General features: G+C 52.9%; 9 protein-coding genes across 9 annotated transcripts; 4 read left to right on the top strand and 5 right to left on the bottom strand.

The window, feature by feature from the left end:
• Positions 1 to 448: 448 nt before the first annotated feature.
• B0T23DRAFT_195114 (uncharacterized protein) lies at positions 449 to 2,115 on the top strand. Its single transcript, XM_062833281.1, has 8 exons — positions 449 to 691; positions 759 to 834; positions 908 to 1,340; positions 1,422 to 1,454; positions 1,506 to 1,537; positions 1,609 to 1,682; positions 1,833 to 1,903; positions 1,973 to 2,115. Exons 1-8 carry the CDS (start codon positions 645 to 647, stop codon positions 2,071 to 2,073), a joined length of 867 nt encoding a protein of 288 aa, XP_062690888.1. The 5' UTR covers positions 449 to 644; the 3' UTR covers positions 2,074 to 2,115.
• A 4,072-nt stretch (positions 2,116 to 6,187) lies between these two features.
• On the bottom strand, positions 6,188 to 8,268 carry B0T23DRAFT_362510 (uncharacterized protein; the record flags this gene model as incomplete). The annotated part of the gene is made up of 7 exons (XM_062836305.1): positions 6,188 to 6,457; positions 6,503 to 6,786; positions 6,877 to 7,051; positions 7,190 to 7,695; positions 7,786 to 7,804; positions 7,880 to 8,042; positions 8,222 to 8,268. 7 exons carry the CDS (start codon positions 8,266 to 8,268, stop codon positions 6,188 to 6,190), a joined length of 1,464 nt encoding a protein of 487 aa, XP_062690887.1.
• Positions 8,269 to 8,794: 526 nt separating this feature from the next.
• B0T23DRAFT_384872 (uncharacterized protein) lies at positions 8,795 to 9,387 on the bottom strand. The gene has a single exon (XM_062837499.1). The coding sequence runs from the start codon at positions 9,197 to 9,199 to the stop codon at positions 8,963 to 8,965; it is 237 nt and encodes a 78-aa protein (XP_062690886.1). The 5' UTR covers positions 9,200 to 9,387; the 3' UTR covers positions 8,795 to 8,962.
• A 1,369-nt stretch (positions 9,388 to 10,756) lies between these two features.
• B0T23DRAFT_384870 (uncharacterized protein) lies at positions 10,757 to 11,192 on the bottom strand. Its single transcript, XM_062837498.1, has one exon. It carries the CDS (start codon positions 11,156 to 11,158, stop codon positions 10,940 to 10,942), a length of 219 nt encoding a protein of 72 aa, XP_062690885.1. The 5' UTR covers positions 11,159 to 11,192; the 3' UTR covers positions 10,757 to 10,939.
• A 1,081-nt stretch (positions 11,193 to 12,273) lies between these two features.
• On the top strand, positions 12,274 to 14,903 carry B0T23DRAFT_195061 (putative sulfate adenylyltransferase). Its single transcript, XM_062833279.1, has 5 exons — positions 12,274 to 12,552; positions 12,793 to 12,820; positions 12,915 to 13,097; positions 13,329 to 13,474; positions 13,571 to 14,903. The coding sequence occupies exons 1-5, from the start codon at positions 12,384 to 12,386 to the stop codon at positions 14,764 to 14,766; spliced, it is 1,722 nt and encodes a 573-aa protein (XP_062690884.1). The 5' UTR covers positions 12,274 to 12,383; the 3' UTR covers positions 14,767 to 14,903.
• A 1,441-nt stretch (positions 14,904 to 16,344) lies between these two features.
• On the top strand, positions 16,345 to 19,697 carry B0T23DRAFT_195043 (uncharacterized protein). The gene has a single exon (XM_062833278.1). The coding sequence runs from the start codon at positions 16,666 to 16,668 to the stop codon at positions 19,687 to 19,689; it is 3,024 nt and encodes a 1,007-aa protein (XP_062690883.1). The 5' UTR covers positions 16,345 to 16,665; the 3' UTR covers positions 19,690 to 19,697.
• Positions 19,698 to 20,210: 513 nt separating this feature from the next.
• On the bottom strand, positions 20,211 to 21,975 carry B0T23DRAFT_384859 (uncharacterized protein). The gene is made up of 3 exons (XM_062837497.1): positions 21,845 to 21,975; positions 21,219 to 21,642; positions 20,211 to 21,084 (listed from the first exon to the last, which is right to left on the bottom strand). Exons 2-3 carry the CDS (start codon positions 21,475 to 21,477, stop codon positions 20,420 to 20,422), a joined length of 924 nt encoding a protein of 307 aa, XP_062690882.1. The 5' UTR covers positions 21,478 to 21,642; positions 21,845 to 21,975; the 3' UTR covers positions 20,211 to 20,419.
• A 431-nt stretch (positions 21,976 to 22,406) lies between these two features.
• Positions 22,407 to 24,224, top strand: B0T23DRAFT_194969 (N-glycosylation protein-domain-containing protein). The gene is made up of 3 exons (XM_062833277.1): positions 22,407 to 23,488; positions 23,592 to 23,647; positions 23,747 to 24,224. Exons 1-3 carry the CDS (start codon positions 22,511 to 22,513, stop codon positions 24,138 to 24,140), a joined length of 1,428 nt encoding a protein of 475 aa, XP_062690881.1. The 5' UTR covers positions 22,407 to 22,510; the 3' UTR covers positions 24,141 to 24,224.
• A 485-nt stretch (positions 24,225 to 24,709) lies between these two features.
• On the bottom strand, positions 24,710 to 26,194 carry B0T23DRAFT_430661 (translation initiation factor SUI1; the record flags this gene model as incomplete). Its single annotated transcript, XM_062840266.1, has 5 exons — positions 24,710 to 24,864; positions 24,937 to 25,029; positions 25,102 to 25,179; positions 25,412 to 25,523; positions 26,150 to 26,194. 5 exons carry the CDS (start codon positions 26,192 to 26,194, stop codon positions 24,710 to 24,712), a joined length of 483 nt encoding a protein of 160 aa, XP_062690880.1.
• Between the last annotated feature and the right edge of the window lie 134 nt (positions 26,195 to 26,328).

Below are 26,328 nucleotides of genomic sequence, written 5' to 3'. Positions count from 1 at the left end.
GGCAAGTTCATCAAAGCTAAGCCAAGTAATGATTGTCCCGAATGCTGGCGGTCACCGGCATCTATAGGTAAATGGTTTACGAACACCTTTAAAATGACATACACTGCTGTGGTTTGGCAGTGCGTCCGAGCCAGGATGGTACACAATCATGTCCACTTCGAGGAGCTTTGCGAGAATGAACAGACCCAGGTGCAGGCGCGTATTATCGGCGGAGGGAATGTCTTTGATGTCATAGGCAGGTCTTTCTGTTAGCTGGCTTGCTCTACGACAGGCTCAAGAGTTGATGTTCGTCGAAGTTGCACAATTGAGGTCACGGAGCAAGGGAGAAGTGTCTGAGTGCCAAGACTTTGCAAACGATCTTTGAACTGCTCGATGACGTAGTTGGGGCATCAGGCCGTTCGTTTGAATAGCATCTTCCATCTTGCTCGACAACAAATCAAGTCCTTCGAACCCCCGCACCCGAACTTCGCGAGAACCTAAGAAGTCCACCAACCTAAAGGTCACAATTAGTTCAATTTCGTGGTCTTTTCGATCTAACGGCTGCACCAGCGCTTCGACCGCAATACCGTCCACCTTCTCTGTCTATCAGCAAACAATTATCACCAGTCTCAATATTTCAGCCATCCATCTCTATTCGCGACACGATGTCAGGTATTGTCGAGTCAGTCCAGGCCAAGGCCCAGGAAGTCGCGTAAGGCCTTCGTATTTCAAGAGCACCTGGCCGGATACTTGATACTGACGCTTAGTGATGGGAACAGGAAAGAGGACTATGACCGCGCCAAAGCCCTGATCAATGATGCTGCAAAGAGCGGGTCCTACTTGTATCCCATCAAGGTGTGTTTGCATACCTTCGCAGTGAAACCTCTCAGCCGGGATATAGTGTTGACCATTTTTTCTCTTGTTATAGGGAATCTTCTACTTCTTGAGCCATCGCAGCCTTTGGAAGCCCCTCCTTAAGAAGCTGGCCCCTATTGTGACGCTTTCTGTCGGAGTGGTAACGGGCATGTTCTTCTTCACCTACGTGCCGCAACTCGCTCTTATGACTTTCGTCAACGGGCCGCTCGCAGTCCTCACCACAGCAGTGCTCGTTTTGAACGAGAGCTCTGCAGTCATTTCATTCCTCTCCAGGAACTTCGTCATGCAGGATGCCCTCTTGGACACCTTTGACGGCACCCTGATTTCCAGGGACGCTACCAATCTTGTCAGTGAAGGCAGAGAGCTGAAGTCGGGCAGGGATCCCATCCAGAGACTGGGAAAAGTTCTCAAGAATCCTTTCCAGCGTTTCAGCCCCAAGGCGTTGATTCGATATGTCATGTACTTGCCGCTTAACTTCATTCCAGGTACAAGAAGATTGGCCCCCTCCCCCCCACCATTGCATTACGTTTCTCAAAGTCGCATTTGCTGAAACAAAAGTTGAATAGTTGTCGGCACGGTAGCATTCATCGTCTTGCAAGGTAAGAGCTCGTCCTCTGTTAACATGTGAAATGTGGCACTAAGTCCGATAGGACGCTCTCGCGGCAGCACGATTCACGACCGGGTAAGTCAATAGCACCTGCAACGCCAACCTGCTCAACTATCAAAAGATACCAATGTTGACCTTGGAGTCAGTACTTTCAACTCAAGCGATGGTCCCCAAACCAAAAGGAGCAGTGGCTTTCGAAGCATACAGGCCCATATTTAGCGTAAGTAATTTTGCGTGATGAGTTTCCGCACGAACCATGTCCTACAATGTATCAAAAAGCTCCACTGGCTGGTCTTCCACAGAAGCAGTTGATGCCATCAGGGAGCAATTCTTTTCTCGACCGAATTCTCGCTGACAATGTATCGAATAGCTTCGGTGTTCTGGCAACGCTCCTTGACATGATTCCGGTTGCTTCCGTGTTCTTCTCATTCACAAACGCCGGTAAGTTTCACTAGAACAAATTAGTTCTTTGCCTGATGAGAAAATACAAGCAACTAACCACTATCATAGTTGGTGCGGCGCTCTGGGCGGCCGATATCGAACATAAGGAGACCGAGATGACCGATGGCACTGCTCCTGGTCTTCGTGAAGCAGCGAAGAAAGCCGAGTGAGATGGTACCAGACCGAAATTGATTAATGCATCACACAGAGGCACATCCCTGAGTGGGAGGTATCTTTAACTTGACACAGCTGGTCAATTCGGAGGTGGTGTTGCATGTTGCATCTGCTTGGCCGAAGAGGTACGGCATTTTGACAGCGCAGGATGCTGTGCGACCAGCTCAAGCCCTCGCTCGAATCCGACTTGCAGACTTTTGCTGCAAGATTTTTGGTCAAAAACTTTCATCCGCCTCTTCATTTCGGAGTACGTACTGGATGGTTAGGACATCATTTCCACTCGGCAATTGCCTCACCACCCTGAATACGAGAATAGCCAAGTCTTAACTCCATGAGGATTCCAGTTTTCAGCGTGGCTTTCGAGTGAATATCCCAAATCAAGCCTCAAGAGTGAAAACTGTCTCGAACTGGAGCAGAGTGTATTGCACGTGTTGTCTTTGAGATAATGAGTGTCTCAGGGTTCCTAAACTTGTGTTGCTCGCACTTTCGAAGCTCATATACGGTTAATGATTAAACCGAAACATCTCAAGTGCTGCCACGGAAGCAGCTTGAGTGGGCTCGGCTGCGGTACTTGTCAGTTTGCTTCGCGGTCGAGGCGTCATTCTTTCTTCCCGTCATCTTTCCAACGGCCGGATACGCCATGCAGGTAGGCACTTTTATGATGCACAAACCCGATCCCCGACCAAAGCGGCGGCCAGCTTGACAGCGCCTTCTTCTGTAAGGGCAGGCAAGAGAGTGACCCGACAGGACGTCCGAGTCCTAAGACTTTGATGTTTTCTGTCACAAACAAACATCGGATCACGACATGGAAGTGAGCAGTCAAATTCTTGTGGTAGCTTTCACTAACAAGATTTCCAACAGGTAGTCCTCTCAGCATCTACCTATCGATACATGTACATGCTATATCTCCCACGGCGCCACAAACCAAATGTGTGACATCCCTTCAGAAACACCTAATCTACTTTTACTCCACCGGTTGCTTACATACTTCAAGTACCTTTGTCATTTTAGTTTGACATCCTTGACTTTATAACGGCGCCTTGCGTGTTGCTGAACATGCTCAGCTCTACGCCGCCCTTGGAGTTTAAGCAAATGCGGCACTATCTGATGGATTCTCGACTGGAACTCGGCCGATACTCAGTCACCAACGGCTAGCTTCCTTTTGGACTCGTGTTTCGTTTGCTTCAATTCATTCTCTGTTTTGATCCGGAGACCTTCGTGCACGCTTGTAGAGGTCGTCCCGAGAAACCTCGAGTTGGCGGATAGCTATCCCGACATCCTGACTATCGTGCGACGACTGTGGCGTTGTGTACGACAGCGTTACCATAGGAGCGAGATGACAAAGGGAGGAGGGTGTACAGATTCAGTCAGGAGCAAAAAAAAAAGGAAGTGTCTTGATGTCAAGATAAGTGAAGAAGAGTTGAAGAAGACCCAGGATCACTATGGCCGCATCTTGCTCTTGACATAACCTGCAGATAAGCGTTGGGTAACTGCTCTCTCTCACGCGCTCGCGCTCTGAAGGCAAGGTAACATTTGAGTTCCACTCAAATTACCTAGCTCTCCTTTGCAAATTTGCAGCTAGATCGTTGATCTGATGCCACAAATGCCCGGGAAACAGGCAGATAGTTGAGTATACGTACGGTACTTACCCTAGGTAACATGAAGAAGCGACGGGACAGCATCGGCTAACACAACACCATCGAACAACAAGCAAACAGGGGCAGTCAGGCATCATTCTAGAGAAAAAAAGAAAAGGCTTGGAAGCTTTTCTCGGAAATGCCATATCATCTCAAGGTTCCGTGCATGGAAATCCCCAGCACATCAAGGCCATTGTCAGTCAGACTAGAACTCAAGGACGGAGACTGGAGCATTTTCGTCATGGACACTCGGAAATTCCAAGTACAATCTCGGGGTGTTCCAGTTCCCCAACTGGAAGTCCTCTCGTGTTCCTCTCCGAATAGCAAGAGACTCAAAGCCCCCCGCCACACACAGTCGCCATTGTGATGCTTGTCAAGCTGTCGGCACCCAGTTCCCTTCTCCTCTTTGGAACCAGTAACATGAGCAGGGGACCCCCAAAAGGCACAACATCTCTCCCCCTGAAGTGATTAAGGCTAGTAGACGATTTTGGATGACCTCAACTTGAACCCAATAGTAGTTCATCAACTGAGGTCTCGAAGATTAAGGGGTCAATGTCTCTCAGGTTTCAGCCCGGTTAAGCAGGTCTATCTTCTGTGAAGAGTAGTTCTAACATGTCATTGATAGAGAAGACCAGGTCAACCTGGTGTGTGTCGGAGGGTCGGTTGGAAAGAAGGTAAGAACAATTCAGACGAGGAAGGTACTCTCAGTCAGGTTTGACCAGCCGTGCAGCGGGAGTGACGACCCCTTCGCTGACGACTATTCGAGTTGAACGCGACGAAACATGAGGATACCTCAAACGACCCGACATTAGTGGTAGTTATTGATTGGGACACGGAGAATTTTGCAACTGAAGCTGCTGCAGTGGTTCGGGAAACGGGTGCTCCTTCTATATCTGTCTAGGTCTCTCGGGCTTCGCGTGTGTGGAAGGGTTACCCCCTCGTCTACTTCCATCCTCTCATGCCATCCTTCCCCGATTCTTTCCTTTCCTTTTGTCTCAATAACTCCTTCTTCCTCACTTCTTTCTCCTCTTCCTCCTATCTTTCCTCCTTTCACTATACAGGAACATTAGGTATCCAGTCCTTCAACACAGGATCTCGCCAAGTTCCGTCTTCTCAGTCGTTTTGCCATACGTTTTTACCAACATCGCCCGGCGAGATTGTCCATTCATTCTTTTAAATTTCTAGCTTTATGCTGCTCCCTCTTCAAGCCATTCTCTTCCCCAGTCCTTTCCATTCACAGTATCCTTAGCCAAGACTATCAGGGGATCTTCTCTACATTTTGACATCACGCACCAAGTTCAGGACACTGCCTGGCTTTTAGTCGGTCCCCATCGCCGTTCCATCATCCACCGGTCTAGCCGGAGGAAGCGAGAGTCGACCCCTAGATATGAAGGTCTCCAAAGCTGTTGCCGGCCTTGTGTCCGCAACCGTCCTCTTCGGCTCCGCCCCTGCAGTGTCGGCCGATGAGACGGGATTCTTGGCTCGTTCGCATCGGGCCCTTGGCAAAGGTCATGCCAACAAGGCCTCTGGTCCTGATTACGACCTTTATGGCGGTTACACCCCCGAGGAGAAAGTTTACAGTTATCCGCCTTATGGATACCACCCGCCTCCACCCCCACCATCTTCTTTGACAACGTCAGCATTTGATGAGCCAACTACTATAACCAGTCAAGGTAAGTCTTCGGGAAGGGCCAAGCAAGACCAGGAAGGAACACTAACAGTCGTCAGAATATGGATCTGAGACCTCGAGCTCGTCGTCCTCAACAGGCTCCGAGACTTCAAAGACAGATGCGTACGGGTCAAGTGTTGCCACTAGTCCCTCGACGCCACGCCCTGCTACGAGCTCATCGGGCTCAACGAGTTCCGTGAGCTCAGGCACTTCTCAGGGGAGCCTAACAGCTTCCGAGAGTGGGCTGTCTTCCGCCATGCCTACTGCTACATCTTCTGGATTCATAAACAGTTCCTCATCCACGTCTCCTGAGTCTTCTTCTTCAGGTTACAGCTCCTCTGCACTATCGTCGTCTGGCTCGGCTACATCAATATCAGGTACTGTTTCTGCATCTCGTACATTGAATTCCACGACTACCACACTAGCATTCTCTTCAACATCTGGCGCCGGGACAGCCTCTTCAGGTTATAGTAGCCAGTCTTCTAGTACCTTTAATACAACAGCTTTACTCGACACCACGTCAGCAATGTCGACTACATCACCCAATTCAGCCTCGGAAACGGCAAACCCTACGTCAGGAGGTACCACATCATCGCCCTCACCTAGTCCAGTAATCTCCATTAGCATCAGTGTTGGCCCTGAGAGCTCCTCTTTCTCCAAGCCAAGCAATGAAACAGCAACAATACCGCCTATCACAGAATCAAGTAGTTCTACATCACTGGCCGCATCGGAACCCTTCCCGTTCACCAACTCTTCGAGTCCAGGTACCAGCTTCGGCCCCAGTGGTGGATCTTCAACTGGAACTTATACTCTTACGCCTGCGGCAACGTCTTCCTCAGCATCTGGTAGTTCAAGTTTCCCGAACTCTTCATCGAGCTTGTCGGGGATATCAGCTCCTTTCCCAATTTCAGCTAGTAGCACAGCTACTGGCCCTTCTAGCAGTAGCACCTTGCCCTCGGGCTCTAGCTCTCCGCCATTCCTTACAGCAAATTCAAGTTTGAGCTTACCACTATCCGGAACGTTACCACCGCCCTCCGGTACAAGTGCTTCTGTGACAACATCGATGAGTTCGTACTACGCAACCTCGAATTCCTCTAGCCTGCCCGCTGGTGTATCAACCAATGGAACTACACTACCGAGTACCGGTTCCAATCCCACGAGCGTACCTAGCATTGGCTTCACGCCCCCTGTGTCCGGGAGCATCATACCATCAGGATCATCCTCGGCCCCTTTTCCTGTCACAAACTTGTCTGCACCTCTTACGGGTCCAACTGGGTCAAGCACAACGGGATCAGTCACTTCCCAAGAGTCATCTCTTTCAGTACCGGTTCCGATATCCAACTCATCTGACATTATCCCCAGTTCCACCGGAGCCGGTTTTGGTACAGGCTCTTCGATATTGCCTGCATCATCAACTATCCCGGTTTCTTCCACTTATTATCTTTCATCTAGTTCGACTGTCCTTATTGGAACAGGTACCACCCCGTTAGTACCAGGGTCTGCAGGAACTGGAGGCCCAATCGGCTCGGCGCTGCCGACCTCTACTCCTGGCTTCCCATCGGTTCCTTTCCCACTCACAAACAGTACTGTGCCGTCTACCGGAACAGGCACACTGTCACCAGGAGCAGTTTCTTCCGGTTCCACATCGCCTGTGTCAAGCTCAGTGCCCTTGGGCAATGTTACCACGTCAGCTTCTCTGAGCTCAACCTCTGGATACGGATTCAGTCTCTCTCTAACAGTCACCACTCCCTATCCTGCCGGAAATTCATCATCGCCAGATATCGGTACAGGAAGTTGGGTACCTACTAGTCCTCTTTCTACACAAACTGGTGCGCCCAGCGTCCCATATACCTTGCCAAATAGCACAACCCTTGTGTCTGGGTCCGGCGCAAGTACGGCTCCTCTGGGAACCGGACCGTCCGTGATAAGTGGTGCAACAACCTCAGAAGCAGGCCCCACGGGTGGCTCTACAGCTCCTGGTACTGGCGCTTCTGCTGTACCTCTGAGCTCAATGACACCGGGTAACCCGTCAGGGCCATATCCCTTCTCAAACTTTACCATGACACTTCCTAGTGCTACAGGACCTTCAGCAACCGGCGGTGCGTCATCCCCGAGCACCGACTTACCTACAAGTGCCTTCTCGAGCAGTAATACCCCTCTTGGTACTGGACCTTTGAGCGGCCTGCCATCTACCAGCAGTCCTGGAGCTTCAAATGTCCCATTTCCCTTAACTAACTCAACATCAGCCTTACCAGGCCCTACTGGTACAGGAACAAGCCCAATTAGTGAAGCACCAACCTCGGCAGCTTTGTCTGAAAGTTCAGTATCCAAGCCAAATCCTTATCCAAACACGACATTGCCTGGTACTCTTACTAGTGGGACAGGTACTATTCCTCAAATACCTGGCACTGGATCAACTAGCTCTATTCATACCGGAGGTCTCTCGTCTTCAGCACCGTTCCCTCTTTCAAACACGACAACGACGTATCCAGTTACTGGCAATGGGTCGCCTACATCAGTAACTAGCTCGGGAATTTTGAGTCCATTGTCAAGTGCATCCTCCATCTCATCTGTTCCATTCCCTTTCCCCAATGGAACATTGTCCAGTTCTGGGACTGCCACCGGGACACAACCAGTTGGGACAGGCTCATCAAGCGTGCTGCCCAGTTTGGCCACCACCTCCACGCCCTACCCCTACCCAAATGGTACATCACCAATTGGAACAGGTTCTTCCGGCCCAACAGTTGTATCGTCGGCTCTCAGCTTCTCGGCTCCGTACCCCTTTGGGAACTCGACTACGCCCGCATCTGGCTCTACCGGCAACTCACCGCTTACAACTACAGGTTACGGGACCTCGGAGACAGCTCCAGCAGCAACACCTTCATCGCCATATCCTGCTGGTAATTCGAGCGTTTCGGCAGGCTCTACTGAAACAGGGGGTGACAGTGCTTCCTTCCCTTCAAGTACCCCTCTCTATCCCACGTCACAGTTGCCCACGAAAGGACCTCCTTTCCCAGCGGCAAACTCAACCTCACATGTTGGGTTTTCGAACCCTTCCATCGTACCTAGCGGTTCTGTTCCCGGGTCTGGTACTGCGGCGCTTCCAACCGGCCCTGGGGTCATTACGAGCAATGCTCCATACCCGCTGACAAACTGGACATCCTCCCCGGGACCAACGGGAACTTCTGTGCCGAGTAGCGGATTTGGTACTGGTCTTTCATCGAGCGTTGCCCCATACCCATTGTCCAATTCAACAACCGGGAGCAATCCTACAGCCGGTACTCCTACAATCCTGAGCTCTGGGACAGCAGCACCGAGTCAAGGAACCTCACAAAGCTTGACTTATGCTCCCTACCCGCTCACAAACGCAACCATCACAACCCCTTTGACGGGCTCTGGGGATTCAAGTCTGACAAATACTGCCCTGACGTCCCCTACCAGCGAAGCTCCTTTCCCGCTATCAAACTCGACGGTGACACAAGGTCCAACTGGTAGCATTGGGACGTCGATTAGTCCTGTCGGGTCTTCCCTCTCGGGAGGAATCTTTACAAGCCAACTTGATACTGGTATCTCTGCCCCCTATCCCTTGACCAACAGTACTGTCCAACCAGCACCAACAGGGGCATCCCCAGGGGCTGGCTCGTTGACAGTTCCATTTTTCACAACGCCAGCCGGGTCCTCCTTTGACGCACCTGGTAGCACTGCGACGTTCCCTCTCTCGAATGGAACCGGTAGTGTTCTCCCTTCTACTACGCCTGTGACAGGGACAATTTCCAGCTCTGGAACGGGTCTTATCCCTACTCCAACAGGCAGCATTTCGAACTCAGCTCCATACCCATTGTCCAACTCTACCAATTCCGGCGGACCTACCGCCGCACCTACTGGCTCGTTCAGCGGCTCGGGGTCCCCAATCTTTACATCAAGACCCTACAGTTCAACCCCATATCCGGTGTCCAACATGAGCCTATCTTCACATCCTACCGGTGGCCCAATTTCGCCAACCATTTCGGGATCGGGTCCGTTTAGCATTTTCTCCACGGCTTCAGTATCATCTGGTTCTTCTTACTCGTCTGCTGAGACAACCTCAGCACCATATCCCTTTACTAACTCCACTGCTCCTCCTTCGCCCACAGGCACGGCTGGAAGTAGCTCGTCGCCTCTTTTCACGCCGAGCAGCTCTCCTTCTTCGGGCCCATCTGCATCCTCTACAAGTTCAAGTAGCGCAGCTTTGACCTCTGGTACCGTTACGCCACCTTATCCGACATCTAATGGCACTGCAACCGTACCTTACGATACGACATGCACAGAAGAGTGGACGCCGCCTCCAGAGACAAGTCCATGTAATAGTACTGAGATTTCAGCCTGGCCAACATCAACACCTACGGGCAGTCCAGTATCCAGCTACTTCCCAACGATATCCTGCAACGAGACCACGTTCCTTACCTACTACTCTCCCGGTCCGACATTGCCAACTTTTTCGGGTGACCTGAGCTCAACATTAGTTCTAGAAACACAAAGTGGTATGAGTTGGCTTTACACCCTCCAAGAGATCTATTGCTGACAACGGACACAGAAACACAGTCACTATCTGCCATAACCACCAGTGGTTATGGAAGCGCCTCGAGCACTACGCGGAAGTACACCCCCCCGGCGTCGTCCCCTACTTATAACCCAATCGACTCCGGCATGGGCCCGCTGGACCACCATCATAACCACAGCATCGTACCTTTGTAAGAGTCTTGCAAAAGAGCGTAATGGTGAAGCAGACAGCTACAGTGGCTATGCGAAAAGCTAGCATTACACAGCTTGCTGCTTGTGGTCACATCTCTTGCGACTGCTGGGCAGAGAGAATTTGATAATTGAGAGTAGGTGCTTTGTTGATGTAATTATATGGAAATATTCTGAAGCACATATTTCTGCACGTCTCTCTAATATACTGCTTTCTTGCAACAGCTGCTCTAAGCAGGGCGTTATCATGTTCATTTTCTTTGTTGCGGAACGAAGGCGACGGGATTTATTCAGAAAGTTCGATCGCAATCAGATGAAGAACTGAATAATAATACACTACCTGGGAATTAACTACACCAGCTCTCCAACGGCTTGCAATGAGTACTACCGCAAACGTTGCCCTGGTGACCGAGTGTTTATGGTCCATAGAAAGGGATAAAGCTGTTGCGCTGAACACTCCATGGTCTTAAAATAACATGTTAATTTTTTTTTTGTGGATATTCTGATAATAGTATGGGGTGCATGATGAGATACATGCAAAGAATCAAGATCTGGAAGATTGAATCTGTCAATGGCAATACGCTGTCGTTTATGTGGGTATCTGGTGTTGTTTTATGATGTCTTTGTTGATGTTCAGTTTCGCCCCTATACTATCGGTCTCCAACCGGGGTGGGGAAGGGGGTTCTGGGCAACAGCCCCAGGGGGGCTTGCCCACTGCGCAACGCGGGGGTCCGAAAGCCGGAGACCCAGTTTCATCCCTACTGTGTGGCTGTTGAAGAAAGGACGGACCTGGGATTGAATGGTTATACACTTCAATTTTGAAATTTGTCAGTCCCTTTCCCTTCTTGTCTGCCGATTGACATCAAACTCTCCATCGCACTCACTGCCGTAGCGAGTGTTCCCATGCCGTCTGGCAAAAGACCAAACACGGTCGTCGTGAAGCACGATCACAAGTGGCAAGAACGGTTCGTCGCACAAGCAATGGCTTGTCATTGGTGAGCAGGCCATGCCGACCCCCGAGCACGTCATCCGAGCTAAACCCAACATATGCAACCTATTTTTTTTTCACTCTCGACTGGATGGCCTTGTCTGACTCCGACTAATGCGGAGAGGACTCCGTTTTGGTTTTATGGAAACCGAGGATTTGTGCAGTTCGTCCCATCCGCCGTTAGGGCATTTCCGGGACCCCGGAGGTTTGAGTTCAGGTAGAGGTAGCTGGTACTTGCGTGATGCTGCTTCCTGCACCTTTTTGGAGAACTTCGAGAACCTTTAACAGAAACGACCGTTCACCAAATTTGTGTTAGTGATGACGGGACAAGTCGAACAAATAGGACACGCTTGCTATAATTAGGCATTGCTAGAGTCCTGCCCTGGAGAATATTACAGGCGCCGCCACGAGTTATCTCCGACTGGCGGGGCGAGGGGAGATTTTCGAAAAACAGATGCGCTTTCACTTCGACTATCGCATACACTGATGATGACCTCTTACACGACATTGATGCCCCTGTTAGGTATTTTCCCCACAACCGACCCTCGTCGACAAATAATATACACGTATGTACACCAGATATATGTTTCACGACCGTTCACTCACAGAGGCATAAAGCTACCGGCACTATCGATAACTACACTACTACGTTACGGTGGGTAAAATCTACAGCCAGAGAGATTCTGTTCCTTGATCGGGAGGGGGGGGGGGGGGGGGGGGGGGGGCGGGGGCAGACCTGGAATCTTGTCCTGCTGCATCCATGTGTTGATTTGTAACGTGCTGACTCCGGCTTCTCGGAGTCCCTCCGTCTGGGAATACGCTGGTCGGTGACGGTCCTCCCTCTCGGGTTCACGGCCGAGAAGGAGGTGTTTGTCTGAGGGATTGCATGTTCGAGGGACTAAATCCAGATCCGGACTATCTCTTTCTCCTCCTGAATCGCCGATTCCATCCGTTCCACGTTAACATCTGGACGGGATGTACTTGTATATACCCATCTTTTTGCCCACCCACCCCGGTCTCCGCTACCTTTCCTAGCGGCACTCTCTCTGACTTCATATCATAAGACGGAACGCCAATCCACTTTGGATCGTCAGTCCCCCAAGAGTCTATCCATCTTTTCTTTCTCTTTCCTCTTTTCCTCATTCCCAGTCTACCATCCTTTCCTCTTCCTCGTGAACGAACAGGTCCTCGTCACGCCGCCGCAACTTAACTTCTTGCGTCGAAGCCACAAAGTTTACGCGACGCATATCCCGTACATCATTTCACCATATTTACATATCCGAGATGTCCAATCCACCCCACGGCGGCGTCCTCAAGGACCTGATCGCTCGCGATCTCCCTCGCCATGCTGAGCTCGAGGCTGAGGCTGAGACTCTTCCCGCTCTGCTCCTCTCCGAGCGTCAGCTTTGCGATCTTGAGTTGATCCTCAACGGTGGTTTCTCTCCTCTTGAAGGTATGCTTTTCTTGTCATCCTCGGAACCTGTCTTGGGGTTTACATTTCATCACCTTGTCCGTCCTCTGGTTCTGGATAGCGATGATGGTGGGGTTATGGACTTGGGAAGGGTGAACCCCGCCATGCTGAACCACGCATTGCACTTTGCGTGTACTTTTGAACACGACAAAAGCGCTGGATATGGCCATGGGAGATGATGTACAATTTGCTAACAAGTCAATTCGTCTCGGCGAACAATAGGTTTCATGAACCAGGAAGACTACAATGGGTGCGTGTCTCTCTTTTTTCAGTTATTGCCCCTCCAGGGCGAACCTTTGTCGGATGTGGAGCAGCCCACTAACACGAGACTTTGCCCCAACTAGTGTCGTTAAGGAGAACCGCCTCGCTTCTGGCCTCCTCTTCTCCATGCCCATCACCCTCGATGTGTCCGAGGAAACCATCTCCGAACTCGGCCTGAAGGCGGGCGCCCGCATCACCTTGCGCGATTTCCGCGACGACCGCAACCTCGCCATCCTGACGGTGGATGATGTCTACAAGCCTGACAAGTACGTAACAAGGATATGAATTGCAGTGTGGTGAATTTCGACCACGAGGACATACCGGATGCGCGTGCACATTGTGCTCTTGGGCGACGTGGGATCAAAGAAATCTATGGGATGAAATGCGTGCCAAGTGGTTGCGTCATTGCTTGGCGAATGGCCGATTTGTTGATACTCGGGACATCTGGGCGGGTGGAAGTGGGATAGAACAGAAGAGCTAACGTTGCGACATTTCAGGGCTCTTGAAGCCAAGGAGGTATTTGGAGGAGACGAGGAGCATCCCGCTGTCAAGTTCCTTTACGAGACTGCCAAGGAGTACTACGTGGGCGGCAAGCTTGAGGCTGTCAACAAGCTCCAGCACTACGACTTCGTCGACCTTAGATGTGAGCAGCCAAGCCCTCCCTTCTTCTCGGCCTCTTCCTCTCCATTTCACCCGCATTGCAATGTTGCGACTATACTGACGCGAGATGGGATAACAGACTCGCCCGCGGAGATCCGCACTCACTTTGACAAGCTCGGCTGGTCCCGAGTCGTTGCCTTCCAGACCCGTAACCCCATGCACCGCGCCCACAGAGAGTTGACCGTCCGCGCTGCCCGTTCGCACCACGCCAACGTTCTCATCCATCCCGTCGTCGGCTTGACCAAGCCCGGTGACATTGACCACTTTACCCGTGTGCGCGTCTACAAGGCTCTCCTTCCCAGATACCCCAACGGCATGGCCGTCCTCGGTCTTCTTCCCCTTGCCATGCGCATGGGCGGTCCCCGTGAGGCCATCTGGCACGCCATCATCCGCAAGAACCACGGTGCAACCCACTTCATCGTTGGCCGTGACCACGCCGGTCCCGGCAAGAACAGCAAGGGTGTCGACTTCTACGGCCCTTACGATGCGCAGTACGCCGTTGAGAAGTACCGTGACGAGCTCGGTATCGAGGTTGTTCCCTTCCAGATGATGACCTACCTTCCGGACAGCGACGAGTACGCCCCCGTGGACCAGATCCCCAAGGGCGTCCGTACTCTCAACATCTCTGGAACCGAGCTGCGCGCTCGCCTCCGCAGTGGCCGTGAGATTCCCGAGTGGTTTTCTTACCCCGAGGTTGTCAAGGTGCTGCGCGAGTCGCACCCTCCCCGCTCCCAGCAGGGCTTCACTGTTCTCTTTACCGGCTACCCGAACTCCGGCAAGGACCAGATCGCCCGTGCCCTGCAAGTAACCCTCAACCAGCAGGGTGGTCGTTCCGTGTCCTTGTTCCTCGGCGAGAACATTCGCCACGAGCTGTCTTCCGAGCTGGGCTACAACCGCGAGGACCGCGACAAGAACATTGCTCGCATCGCCTTTGTTGCTTCTGAGCTGACCAGGTCCGGTGCCGCTGTCATCGCCGCTCCGATTGCCCCCTTCGAGAAGGCCCGCCAGAACGCCCGCGAATTGGTTGAGAAGTACGGCGATTTCTACCTCGTACACGTCGCCACCCCCCTCGAGTACTGCGAGAAGACCGACAAGAGAGGTATCTACGCCAAGGCCCGCGCCGGCGAGATCGAGAACTTCACCGGTGTTAATGACCCATATGAGACCCCTGCCAAGCCTGATCTTGTCGTTGACTGCGAGAAGCAATCTGTGCGCTCCATTGTCCATCAGATAATTCTCTTGTTGGAGAGCCAGGGTCTCCTCGATCGTTTCTAAACGGACTCTTCAGCAGTTGCATGGCTTTGAGTATGCCAAAAGACCATCAAGTGCTGACTGGTCAATGTGGCAACGGAATGATGAAACAAAAACAGGAAAGCTAAAATGGGACAAAGTGTTGAAAGGACATTCCAGGAATAAGGAACTGCTGGTTTCTAGCCCTAAAACGCCCTGCAGTATTGCGGCGTTGATGGGTGGAAGGGATGGATATGGAGATGACTCCAAGCGATTCGATGATCAGATAATCCAAGGTAGAACAGAACAAAATCGGGCTTCAAAGCCTTTTCTCTTTCTCGCTCACATCATCTTTCAGCATCTTCTCCGCGCGCCAGTCAGGTTTGCATTTGTGCAAGCTTTTGCCTTTGCGAATCGATCCGTGCCAGGGACAGTGCAGCAAGCGAGCTGCCTTGTGTCGTATCGATTTGACGGTCGTACGCATTTTTGCTGTTGATGGTGTGCCCAAGTGATTACGAGCCTGGCAAGAAAAGGGGGGAGGACCCTTTAGTCTGGTTGGCGGCTGAATGTGCCAACCCCTCTCTACCATTCCGGTGGACTGGTGGCTTAAACATCGCAAGGCGCTTAGCATGCGGCAGACGCTGCATCCAGCGGGTACCGGCTTCAAGCCCGGTGTTGATGATTTTCAGAAACCTCCACTGATGGCACTGATGCCCGACCAGCTTTCGTGTTGTATTGAAATTTTGTTAGCATGTTGACTTTGCTTGCAAGGCTCGTGGAACCCTCCATGCGTTGGTTGTTCATCTGGACGACAGTAGTAGGTATAAGGAGACATCGTATATGGGATGGAAAGAGCAGGGGAAACGGTCGTTGGAACATCCGACAACCTGAATTGTGGGATGAACGGCATTTTTGGTGGGTCATGCCCCGTGCTGCTGGACCCTGTGGTGATTGAGGTTGGACCTGAAAAACATGGAACCATTCGGCGTCGAGTTTTCGTTTTTTTTGGTTTATCTGGGAAGACTACTAGGTCCAAAGACCTTCCATTTGGGCAGCCATCCCATGGCTCTGGCGCATCACACAGTGAAAACAAGACGCTTGCTTGGAACCTTTTCTGATAGCCACGTAATACCAGCCATAGGCTCTTCCTAAAGGAGCAGCTGGAGAGCAGAGAAATCCGACAATCAACACCACTTCGAGCCTATCCCCGGCGCTGCCCCTCCCCCAGAGTCTACCAAACCACACAGTGTGCAAACGGCGGGAACTGGGGTCGACGACGTCGGTCGTCAGATCAGTTTCCATCCCGGCAAGCCCAGGTATATCGCCAGCCCAGGGCAGGGGCGCTGCTCAGATTTCTTGGATACCTACCTCAAGAACTTCCGTGAAAGTAAGCACAATCAAAGAAGCCCGAGCTTTCAAGTTGAACATTTGAGCGATCCAACTACATTCAACCTACCGCCTGCAAGCCAGCTCTACTCGCACGCATTCCACTGCAAGCCTTTGCCGCCTGATGACACACTCCTTACAATCATAGCAATATCTGATCCAGCTAGACCAGCCAAACCGCCATCCTACCTTGACCCGACCCGCAGTCACCATCGTCTGCTCCCTGACCAAAACACACTGTGACAGCGTCTTCTCGCCTACCGCCCGAGCAGTCTCCCAGTCACCGCGTTGCGCTGTCTTGTCTTTGGTTTTGTGCTGTTGCGTATCACACCGCGTCCTTCGTCAGACCCGACAGAGGAATACGGAGCGCACTGCAGCACCGCCCTCGACCTTTGTGGTTCGAGGCCAACGCCCACCAGGACCCCCCGACATTCGCCTGTCTGCGCGGCCACCCTCTCAAGCAGCCCACCCGCCCAACCGTTATTTGCTGCCAGAAGCTACAGCAGCTGCGTCCCGTCACTATCAGGGCGGGTTGCTTAAACCCTGCTATGCTTCACCATGCCGTCCTCTAAAGATCACGATGTCGACTTCGACAACAACAACAGCCGCATTCGTGAGGATCGACTGCCACACCGATCCAGAAGTGATATTCGGAGAGACAAGGACCGTGACCGAGATCGAGATCGAGACCGCGACCGCGACCGCGAAAGAGAACGGGACCGTGATCGAACCATCATCGACCGGAACAGAGAACGCAGGAAGGAGAACAAGGATAAGGACAGGGAGAGGGATAGGGACAGAGACAGAGACAGAGAGAGGGACAGAGAAAAGGACAGGGAGAGAGACAGGGACCGAGACCGAGACAGGGAACGGGACAAAGATCGCGACCACGACAGGGAACCGTCCCTGCTTCGAGAAAAGCGGTCATCCAGGACTCCTAGGTTGTTGAAAACCACAGACAGCGATACCAATTCCCGTTCATCGCGCCAGTCAGTATCTTATCGCCGCCATCGGCCAAAAGATATGGACAGAGAAGAGTCCTCGATCCTGTCAGGGGCCACGAGCTCCATGACCGATATAGTTCCGGAGCTTGCCCGGAGCATTGATCGGCCAAACATACCGTATCCTACCTTCAGCAAAGTCCACAGCAAAGACCTCATATACAGCAAAGAGGATCTCTCTTCTACCCGCACGGATCCGCTCACTCCTGATGGCACCGACCTTGGCAACAGCGATAAGAGGCGGTCAAAGTCTGTTGACTCTCGTTCGGCGCCACGGAAGTCTTCCTCTCTTCGAAAGGAATCACGAAAGGAAAAGGAGGAACGGCCGCCCAGCCCACCGGAAACAGACCTGTCGGACTCTAGAAGGAGGAGATCCGGGACTCCAGTATCTGTGAAGGAAGGTGACCAAGCTCCAGAACGATCGGATTCCAAACGTTCAAATCGAATGTCGAGATCACGATCTGACGCAAGATCAAAGCTCTCCAAAGTTTCCAGTGTGTCCAGCGAAGCCACAGAGACACAGTCCCAGACGTTTACTTCCCAATCCAGGCACTCACCCGAAACCACCCCGACAGAGAACACCGATGCTTCAACAGACCTATCGACAGTCAAGGGGTCTACGATGGAGTCAATGGCGGACACGGTTCAAATCAGACGACCACCGCCGATTGAGGTCGATTCGTCGCCCGAGTCCGCACCAGACTCGTCACCAAAGACGCCCACGCAAACGCCACAGTTCCCGCCTCCCGCTGTATCCCAGGAACAGAAGCAGGCGCGGTTTGACGCTCCCTCTGACTTCACTGCTGCCTCCGAGGCTGTGACAGACACGACCGCTCAGCGAGCACCGCCACCGCCGCCACCACCACCACCACCTCCTCCTCCTCCTCTTAGCATTAATCTTCAGGAAGCAACCCGAGTTGACTACCTCCTGCAGAACGGAGGCTTGCCGCAAACTGTTCCAAAGACTTTCCTTGCCGTGTTGCCGCGCCAAAATGGCAACAGGCCATCGAACCCGCCTCTGCAGGGTGCTGAGACACTATTTGCACCTTTCTTCAACCTATTGAACCAATACAAGACTGTACTACAAAATCATGGGTCTATTGCGGTTGCCACTGGTCATCGGACCGTAGCCCGCCGTCTTTTAGATCGACTAGAAAACGTCTTCTCCCGCGATCTTTGCCCCGATGGCTGCCCGTGCATTATTTGCCAGCACTCGGACGAGTCACATAGAGGTCTAGGCTGGGGAGAAGTGCTCGAGAGGGTCAGCGGCCGGGTTGATCTGCCGCAATGGCCGCCTTTTGATCTCGCGTCACTGGGCAGCAAGGCCCAAGAGGATCTGGCAGAACTTCCTCCGAGACCGACGTCTCCTATCAACATGGATCCTGACATTGCCGAAGAGTTTAGGGAACATTATCTGCGTCAAACGAAGCGCGTCAGGGCAGCCGTTGACAGGTGGATGCAAACATGCGAGAAAGCCCCTGCCCCGTTGCCCCAAGAGGTAGACGACGAGACGCTAACCTTTGCCATCCTCACTAACCTGAACCCCGATGACCGGCCCTTTTTCAATGCTCTGCTATCAGGGTCGCGGGATCTCCACCCAGCCACAAGGGCACCGACTCCTTCCCCTTTACGCAAGCCTCGAAATGATTTTGTGGTCAAGACGGGTCTATCTCTGCAGAGATTGTACCGCCTATCGCAGGCCCCGCGCGATGCCGAGACAGCCATGTATCTTGTCAAGAACCCTGGCATGCATGATCTTCTCTATACTATCTCTGACATTAACAATTCCGAGTGGGAAATCCTGATATCAGGTCGCTTTGACGGATTTCTCTGGTCGGGAGCAGACGATGATGGATACGAACGAGACACTCCCTTCTCCCGGGGACCGACCCCAGCCAACGGGATGGGAGAGAGGGGATTTGCATCTCCTCGTATACTGAGCCCAGGCATCCGCAACTCAAGAACCAACACTCCCTTCAGCCCCGGTATGGGAGGTGGCCCTATGTCCTCCACTCCTTTTTCCCGCGGCCCAACACCCGCCTCATTCGTCAGCGGGACAACGAACAACTCATCTTATCCCTCTCGAGGAGCAGTGAGCCACGACGAGGAAACAGAGATCCAGGTTGTGGGCGAGCTGGAGCGTGAAATTTTCAATGGCATGGAAGCGCTCGAAGATGCATTTGAGAAGCTTCACGAGCAAGCCATGGGGGTCAGGGATGCGTTGAGGAGAAGGGGTGCAGCGCTGGCCATGAGCCTGCAGCAGAAGAGGGGACTTGGGTACAGAGGGATTGACGTGTTGCCTTTGAGCGGGAGCAGTGGGGCTTATGACCGGCCTGCTTGGGCCGACGAGGAGAGGATGATGGACGGACTGAGTGCCGGTGGCGAAAGATACGGCGCTGGCGGGCCCGGTCAAGGCGGTTATTATGATGATACCCAGAGCGAGTGGGGATTGCAGGATGATATCAGCGAACTAGCACCGGATGATTCGGCGAGCCAGATCAGCAGCAACCGGATGCGAAGGCCGAAAAGGAGACGGGAGAGGGCAACGCCGGCGCCAATTGAGGAGGAAGACGAGGCATGAGTGATTTCATAGTTTTTATTTGGGTTCACACAAGGCGGAGTGATGGTTTGTTTTATGGAGAACGGAATAATAACATGGCATGATCTTCTTCTTCTTTTTTCTTCTTCCCTTTTTTTCTTTTCTTTTTCCTTTTCCTTCCCCCCCCCCCCCCCCCCCCCCCCCCCCCCTTCCCAAAGGCAATGGAACGAAATGACATGACCCAGCATGAAGACCGTTTTCTTTTCAATTTTGAAGACAGTCGCCGAGCAAGGGGACGAGTAGGAAGTTGATGGTATGTCTGATGGAAAGTAACTGAGGCCGAGTGAAGTTGTTGGTTGTCAAACCCGGAATGGGCTTGCTTGGGGTTGTCTTCATATTGATCTCACTTTATGCGGTTCATCACAATCTGTTCTTTGTGTATACGGAGGACCATCAATGTATACCCATTTGCACTTTTCAAGGATTGAAAGCTAAATCATAATGAAACTTACCACTGGCCCTGTCATGGCTGCTTCAAGCATGATATCTGGTACCAACGTCTTTAGCTCGGAGGACCGCTGCTGTCTTGTTCATGTGAGCCGCCCGCTAGATTTTGGTGCCCGTTGGACTTTAGAAGCTTAATGTACATTTTGGTTTTCTCTAGACCGTTGTGTAATCGTACAACTGTAGGCTGTCCCTACTCATCACTACACAGTAACTGACACCGAACGCCTCTCACAATATAAAACTCTCCAGGGTATGTCTTCTCTAACTAGCTCGACCCGGCACCCGCCTCAGCCAGCAGCTTGACCGTCTCCTGCTCCCGCTCCCACTTCTCTGGCGTCATGGGCTGAACGGTAGAGATAATTTTCCACGCATTTTGTGTTGCCCACGTCTCGTTGCTGATCATGGTTCCGATCACCACGTTCTCGACCAGATCCAGCTCCTTCTCGCTACCGGGCACGACCTTGCCCCTCTCGTGCTCGACCACGCGCTGACGGCTGGCAATGGACACGGTGACCTGCCACAACAGCTTATCCTTGGTTCCCTGCAGAGGGAAGATCTTGTGGGAGACGATGCGCGGCTCCTTGTTGTAGCGCACTAGCTCCCATGTGCAGGTGCGGCCCTTGGGCCTCTGTTCGATGTTAACCGCCAACGGCACGTACAAGTACGAGTCGACAATCTTCTCTAGCATTTCCGCGTCGCCCGAGGCGATGGCCTCGTTCATCTGTCGGTGCAGGGCCTTGGTCTGCGCAATCAAAGGCGCCTTCTTGAGCGAGAGCAGCGGCTTCTGTCTCCAGCCAGGCATGGACGAGAACCGATATTGTCTGGACAGTAAAAAGTCCAACGACTTGACACGGACGATGCCCCAGAGGTAGGACATGAGCGGCTTGAACTGTTTCGGGAAGCGTGACAAGGGAGGAATGACAAAGGTTTCTATTTCATGGGTTTATCCATCACCTCCGCGTGGGAGATGACGTGTGGCATTCGTTAGTTTCCTTCATTACTTTGGTCTTTCTGCCTGTTGTTGTATGGGGACGGATCAGGATCTTGAATGGAGAAATAAATACCTGGGAGAACAAAGGTGGGCGCCTTGGAAGGGTCCATCTTAGCCCTCTCTAAACTCGGCGCCGGTTGCTTGCCGGTTTGCCTCACGGCATTGCCGGTATGCTTGCGAATAGCCGCTTGGGTTCTTCTGTTGGCGGCTGCCCTGTTCTCTGAAGTAGAGAAGAGAGCTCGACCCACGGCCATGACTGGCGAGGTTGTCGTCGTCGTCGCCAGCGAGCCTGGCAAGCGGGCGCGCAAGCCCAGCTCTGTTACCGCCAGCATCGCGAATGCTATTTGTTTCCCTCACAGCCGACCTTGGCTCGTCGCGACCCTGTCCTTCGGTAGGGTTCGAGGTATGGTGTATGTATACCCACGCAACAACTAACTTTCCGTGTGACGTCAAGCCGTAGAATATGCTTTGCGCTGGAGGCCGCTGCTGTCGTTCGTCTGTAACGGGGTGTACCAGTGGTCAGTTCCGGCCGGTCGGTGTTGGGGGTGGGCGGCGGCTCGGAGGACGGCCGGGAGGAGCGGAGCTCGAAGCTGGACTCAGAACGAGACGAGATCCGAATTCCCTGGCTGTTCGGCAGCTTGTTACGCGCGAACGGACCTGGCAAGCGCTGGGAAAATGGAAACCACCAACAAAACGTACCTACAGCCTCCACAACTCACGGCGGTCGAGGTACCTATAGGCGTGCCGTGCGGACGAGGTCGAACGGGGTCGGGACCGCTCAAAATTTCCCACGACGGATCTCGGTTCGACGGGCCGTTATTGGAGAATTGAGACACCGGCCCCCTCTCACCCTCCTCCCCTCCCTTCCCCAAAAAAGCGTTGCACGCCCGCTGCCCGCTGCGAACCGTCCACTACCCCGCCCTGCCGCTCTCCAAGAAGTTCTTCAATTGAGCTGACCAATGGTTGTCCCTCATCTAATCGGCGGCCTCCGCCAGGGAGACCCCAGCACGACAACGTTGAAAGGGTCTAGGCCTGAAGGGCTGCGGATGGAAGAGCTGCCATGAGGAGGAGGAGCTGCTAATTGCCATGCTACGTCGATTAATGACCTCAGGGATCGCCCGCTTCCCGTCGTGGTGTACACTGTGAAAGCCACTTAGTTTGTATTCTGTTCGGCCTCGACACAGTTCCGCACGACAGTCACTTTACGTGAGTTAAACCAATCGAGCGTCCCGCCGCCGAACCAACAGACCAGGTTTTCGACTCCTATTCCAAGCCATTTGCGCGCCAGTCCTCGAACCCCCAAGTCCCGAAAAGCAGTCAGCCCAGGTTCTTAGTTTCGCTGTATGGGCAGACGAGAACATCTTCATGCGCAACCGAGCAAAGTCGTCCGCACAGCAGCGGGGAGCGACTCATACCTCCAGCAACTTCGATCCCACGGCCGTTGACTTCAAGAGCAGAAGCACCGACAGCGTCAACACATACACACAAGCGGCCGCCACGGCGCCAGCGACGCCGAGCGGCAATGGGCTTGTCCGCCGTCTGCCTCAGCTCCAACAACAACAACAACATCAAATACCAGGGGCGCCGCCTCCTCCTCCTCCTCCTCCTCCGCCGCCGCCGCCGCCCTACCATCTCCTCGACCATCACCATCCTAACACCATCGAAGCCAACAGCGCCAATGTTCACAGCGCCAACAATGTCCCCAATACAACAACACCCAAACCAACAGCAGCAACGTCCACGGCGACAGGAGCAGCGACACCGATGACCGATATAAGTCACAACAGTAATAAACCTCCAATTAATCCCGCCCCAGCAACAAACAAGACCATGACAGCCCATTCGTCACTCCTACAACCCCGCGTCGCCGTCGCCCTAGGCGTGCCCAAGAAGTGGCACTTCTTCCTCTGGCTCTGTCGCCAATCCTCCACCTTTCCTGCCATCTGGTGGGGTCTTCCGAGCGCGCTCCGGCTGCTGGCCATGCTTCACCTGATTATTTTCGGCGGCAGTCCAACGACATGGCAACATATTTTCGCTCGGGTAGTAGCAGCAGGTGTGGGTAGGAGTGGTGGTGGTGCAACATCAACAGGAGCAGGCGGAGGAGACATGATGGGCTGCGCGAGCGGTATCGGTAGTGACGGTGGTGCCATGATGATGGGAAGTCCGGATTTCTTGTCGTCTGGTACTGGTGCTGGTGCTGGTGCTACCAGGAGTAGTACTGCATCGGGGGGAAACGCCAACGAGAACTATAACTACAGTCCGGTAGCTTCTGCGACAGGTTTCGCCGACCTCTCATTTGAGGCGAGGCTGCGGTTGACGGAAACGTTGCTGGCTATCGTATGGGTAAGTAGTTCATAGCCAGCATAGGCTTGAACCGACTGATCACTACGTCAAATAGACCAGGAGTTCAAACAGCCCACTAATCATGTTTCTTCCTCAAATTTAGTGTGGCGCATCAGCCTACCTTTCCTTCTTCTTCACAGATAGCCTTATGTCGCGATGGTGAGCACATACCTCATCTCCCCCATCTCCCCTTCTTTCCCCAAACCTTAGGCCACCCGCGTAACTAACTCCTCCTTTCCCCCCTCCCCCCTCTACCAGGCTCGTAAACTACACTCCCCAAGCGACCATCGTCCGGCTCCTGACCATAACGACACTGAACGCCTACCTGACGTCGCAAATCCTTTACCTGACGGCCGGCTCGCAAGACCCCCGACTGCTCTTGCCGGCATGGGTAGGCATCTCGGCAATGCTGACGCTCTTATATCATATTACACAGCGAAAGATCAACATCCGAAAGGAGACCAGCGTGTCGATCCGGGCTTTTTCGGTGGCCAGCTTCATCAGCATGGTGGCGTTGCTGGCGCAGGTGCATTCGAACCGGACCGACTATCCACAAATCCCCTTGTGGACCTTGGTCACCAAGGCTTGGCAGGAGGTAGTGAAAGTTGCTTTCAAGATCATGGATTACGGAACTGTTGCTAGGGACTACTAGGGCGCTCCCGGCAGGATATGGATAGCGTTGCTGGATGGTTGGAGTTATTGCTTAGATTTTGGAATACTTGGGATATATAGTCAAAGGCACAGCAGCAAGCATTGTACCGGCGTTCGGAGTCAGGATTTCGTTAGAAAGGAAATAGAAAACCTGCATCACTTCATGGTGTCAAATGACGATGCAAGAATATAGAAATAAATCATACACAGTAAAAGAGGTATCATGAAGTATTATTGAACTGTTATAAGACCGCAAGCGCTGCGGCATGTCATGATGACGCGCAGGCCGTGTGTAGTCTTGCATTTCATTCAGTTGAGCCCTTCCAGCGTATGACGACCCGAATAAAAGATCCGCCTCGCTAAGTATAGGTCCTCCAACTGCCATCAGTCTACCAACCATAGCAAGATAAAGCCGGTTAACCATCCTGGGGTATCATGTCTATGCGCCATAAGAGGGCCCGTAGGCGAAATGCGTCGCTTGACGAGGTGACGTCAGCGACCCGTGCCACATGGGCGGCTCCCTGACCCGCTTATCTGTCGGCGGTGTCGGCGCGACGAGCATGTGAGGCTTTAGAAACCGTGGACCTTGATGGTCTTCGCATCGAGACCGAGGCCCTCGTCCTTGTTGGTAAGGAAATCCTTGATCTTGGCACGCTGATCGCCCTGGAGCTGGATCACGTCGCCCATCTTGGAGTCCTCATCGCCAATGATGGTTCCATTGCAGGCTTCAGGCAAAGTTAGTAACGACTCAACATTTATGGAAATGGACATAGGGGATGGGGGCATGAAGCACGTACCAAATTCCTTCTTGACGACCTTCAGGATCTTCTTGGCATCGAACTTCTTGGGAATACCCTGGACGGTAGTCAAGGTCTTGCGTCCATTACGCTCTAGTAGGTAGTGTCAGCATGTGGCGTGAGGGCGACACGTGTTATTTGAGATGCCGGTGGGGTGACACGTACGCTGAATACGAATATGGATGTACTCCTGGGTTTGTTTGGTCTGTCCGGAGTCCTCCTCGTCGGCTTCGGCGAAGGGGTCTTAAGGGATGTCGCGTTAGTATAGCTCGCCTTCGGATGCGACACAAAGGGGGGATAGATTCGAGTCGCGGTGTGGAGGGTTGGGGGTTTCCACATCGACCATGGCAGACATGACGTGGAGCATCACATCACTGTGCTGCGGTCGCGCCGTCTGGTGGCCGATGCAGAGAGGGGAGGGAGAAAGGGAGTGGGCGATACGGGGAACGACTAGGTACGGTTAGATGCGACGTACCGTAGGTCTTAAGATTTTCGATTGACATAAACTCGAAGTTCGCGGGGTACCTGGGGAAAGGGTTCTGTTGATGGGCGGGGATGCAGCGACCGACGACTGTGGTAGTGTCTCGCTGAGAGGTGTTGTTAGGTTGAGAGGTTGTTGGGAGCTTGTCTGCAAGTTGCTTGGTCAAAAAAGTGCCGGGGCAGGCTACTTTTAAATGATAGATGGATGCGGGCGGTGAATGGATGCTGGAGTTTGTTGATGGAGAAACGTGGATTTGAAAGAGAGAGATGGAAAGGGAAGAGGTTGAGGGGAAGAGATAGTGGAAATAGTGGGGCGTCCGTCTCGGGGCCCTCCCTCCAGGTCAAAGCTCAGGCAACCAGGCATCAATTATTGTCCGCTGGCTAAGGCGCGCCACGAGAGGGTCAGGTACCACATGAGAGGTAGCGTAGTATCAATCATGTGAGCATCAGGCTGTGATGTCTGTTAACCAATACATGGAGCAGCTGGCCCCCTGCATGTGGCACTGCATGTTGTTGTTTCCCAGTTCTATGGACCTCACGTTTGCACACTGCTTCCGGATCGTACTGGACTTGGCAGGCTTGCCTGCACATTCTAGACGGCAAGGCCTGCCATCTACACTCAGTGCCAGTATGGCTTCGCCTCAGGTACGATGAATAGTGGGAGGTAGGCTGGGTGTATGGTACATGCCATGGAAGTCACCCCACCTCGGCCACGAGCCACGAGACTACCTACCTGATAAACCTCGATCTGGTGCAGGTTCGGTGACGGGTTGGTCATGTTGTGCAACGATTGTAGCGACATCCGGGCAACTGGCGCTTTGACTTCAACCATAGATCATTTCCAAACAGCCAACACGCTGTTTCCGGCTCTTACAAAAACCACCTCTATCAATCAGCCAACCTGTCCGCGGC

Source organism: Neurospora hispaniola (assembly GCF_033458365.1).
Source record: "Neurospora hispaniola strain FGSC 10403 chromosome Unknown B0T23scaffold_6, whole genome shotgun sequence".
In the NCBI taxonomy this organism is placed as follows: Eukaryota; Fungi; Ascomycota; class Sordariomycetes; order Sordariales; family Sordariaceae; genus Neurospora; species Neurospora hispaniola.
Note: the sequence above shows the minus strand (reverse complement) of the source record. Positions and strands in the feature narration are given on the sequence as shown.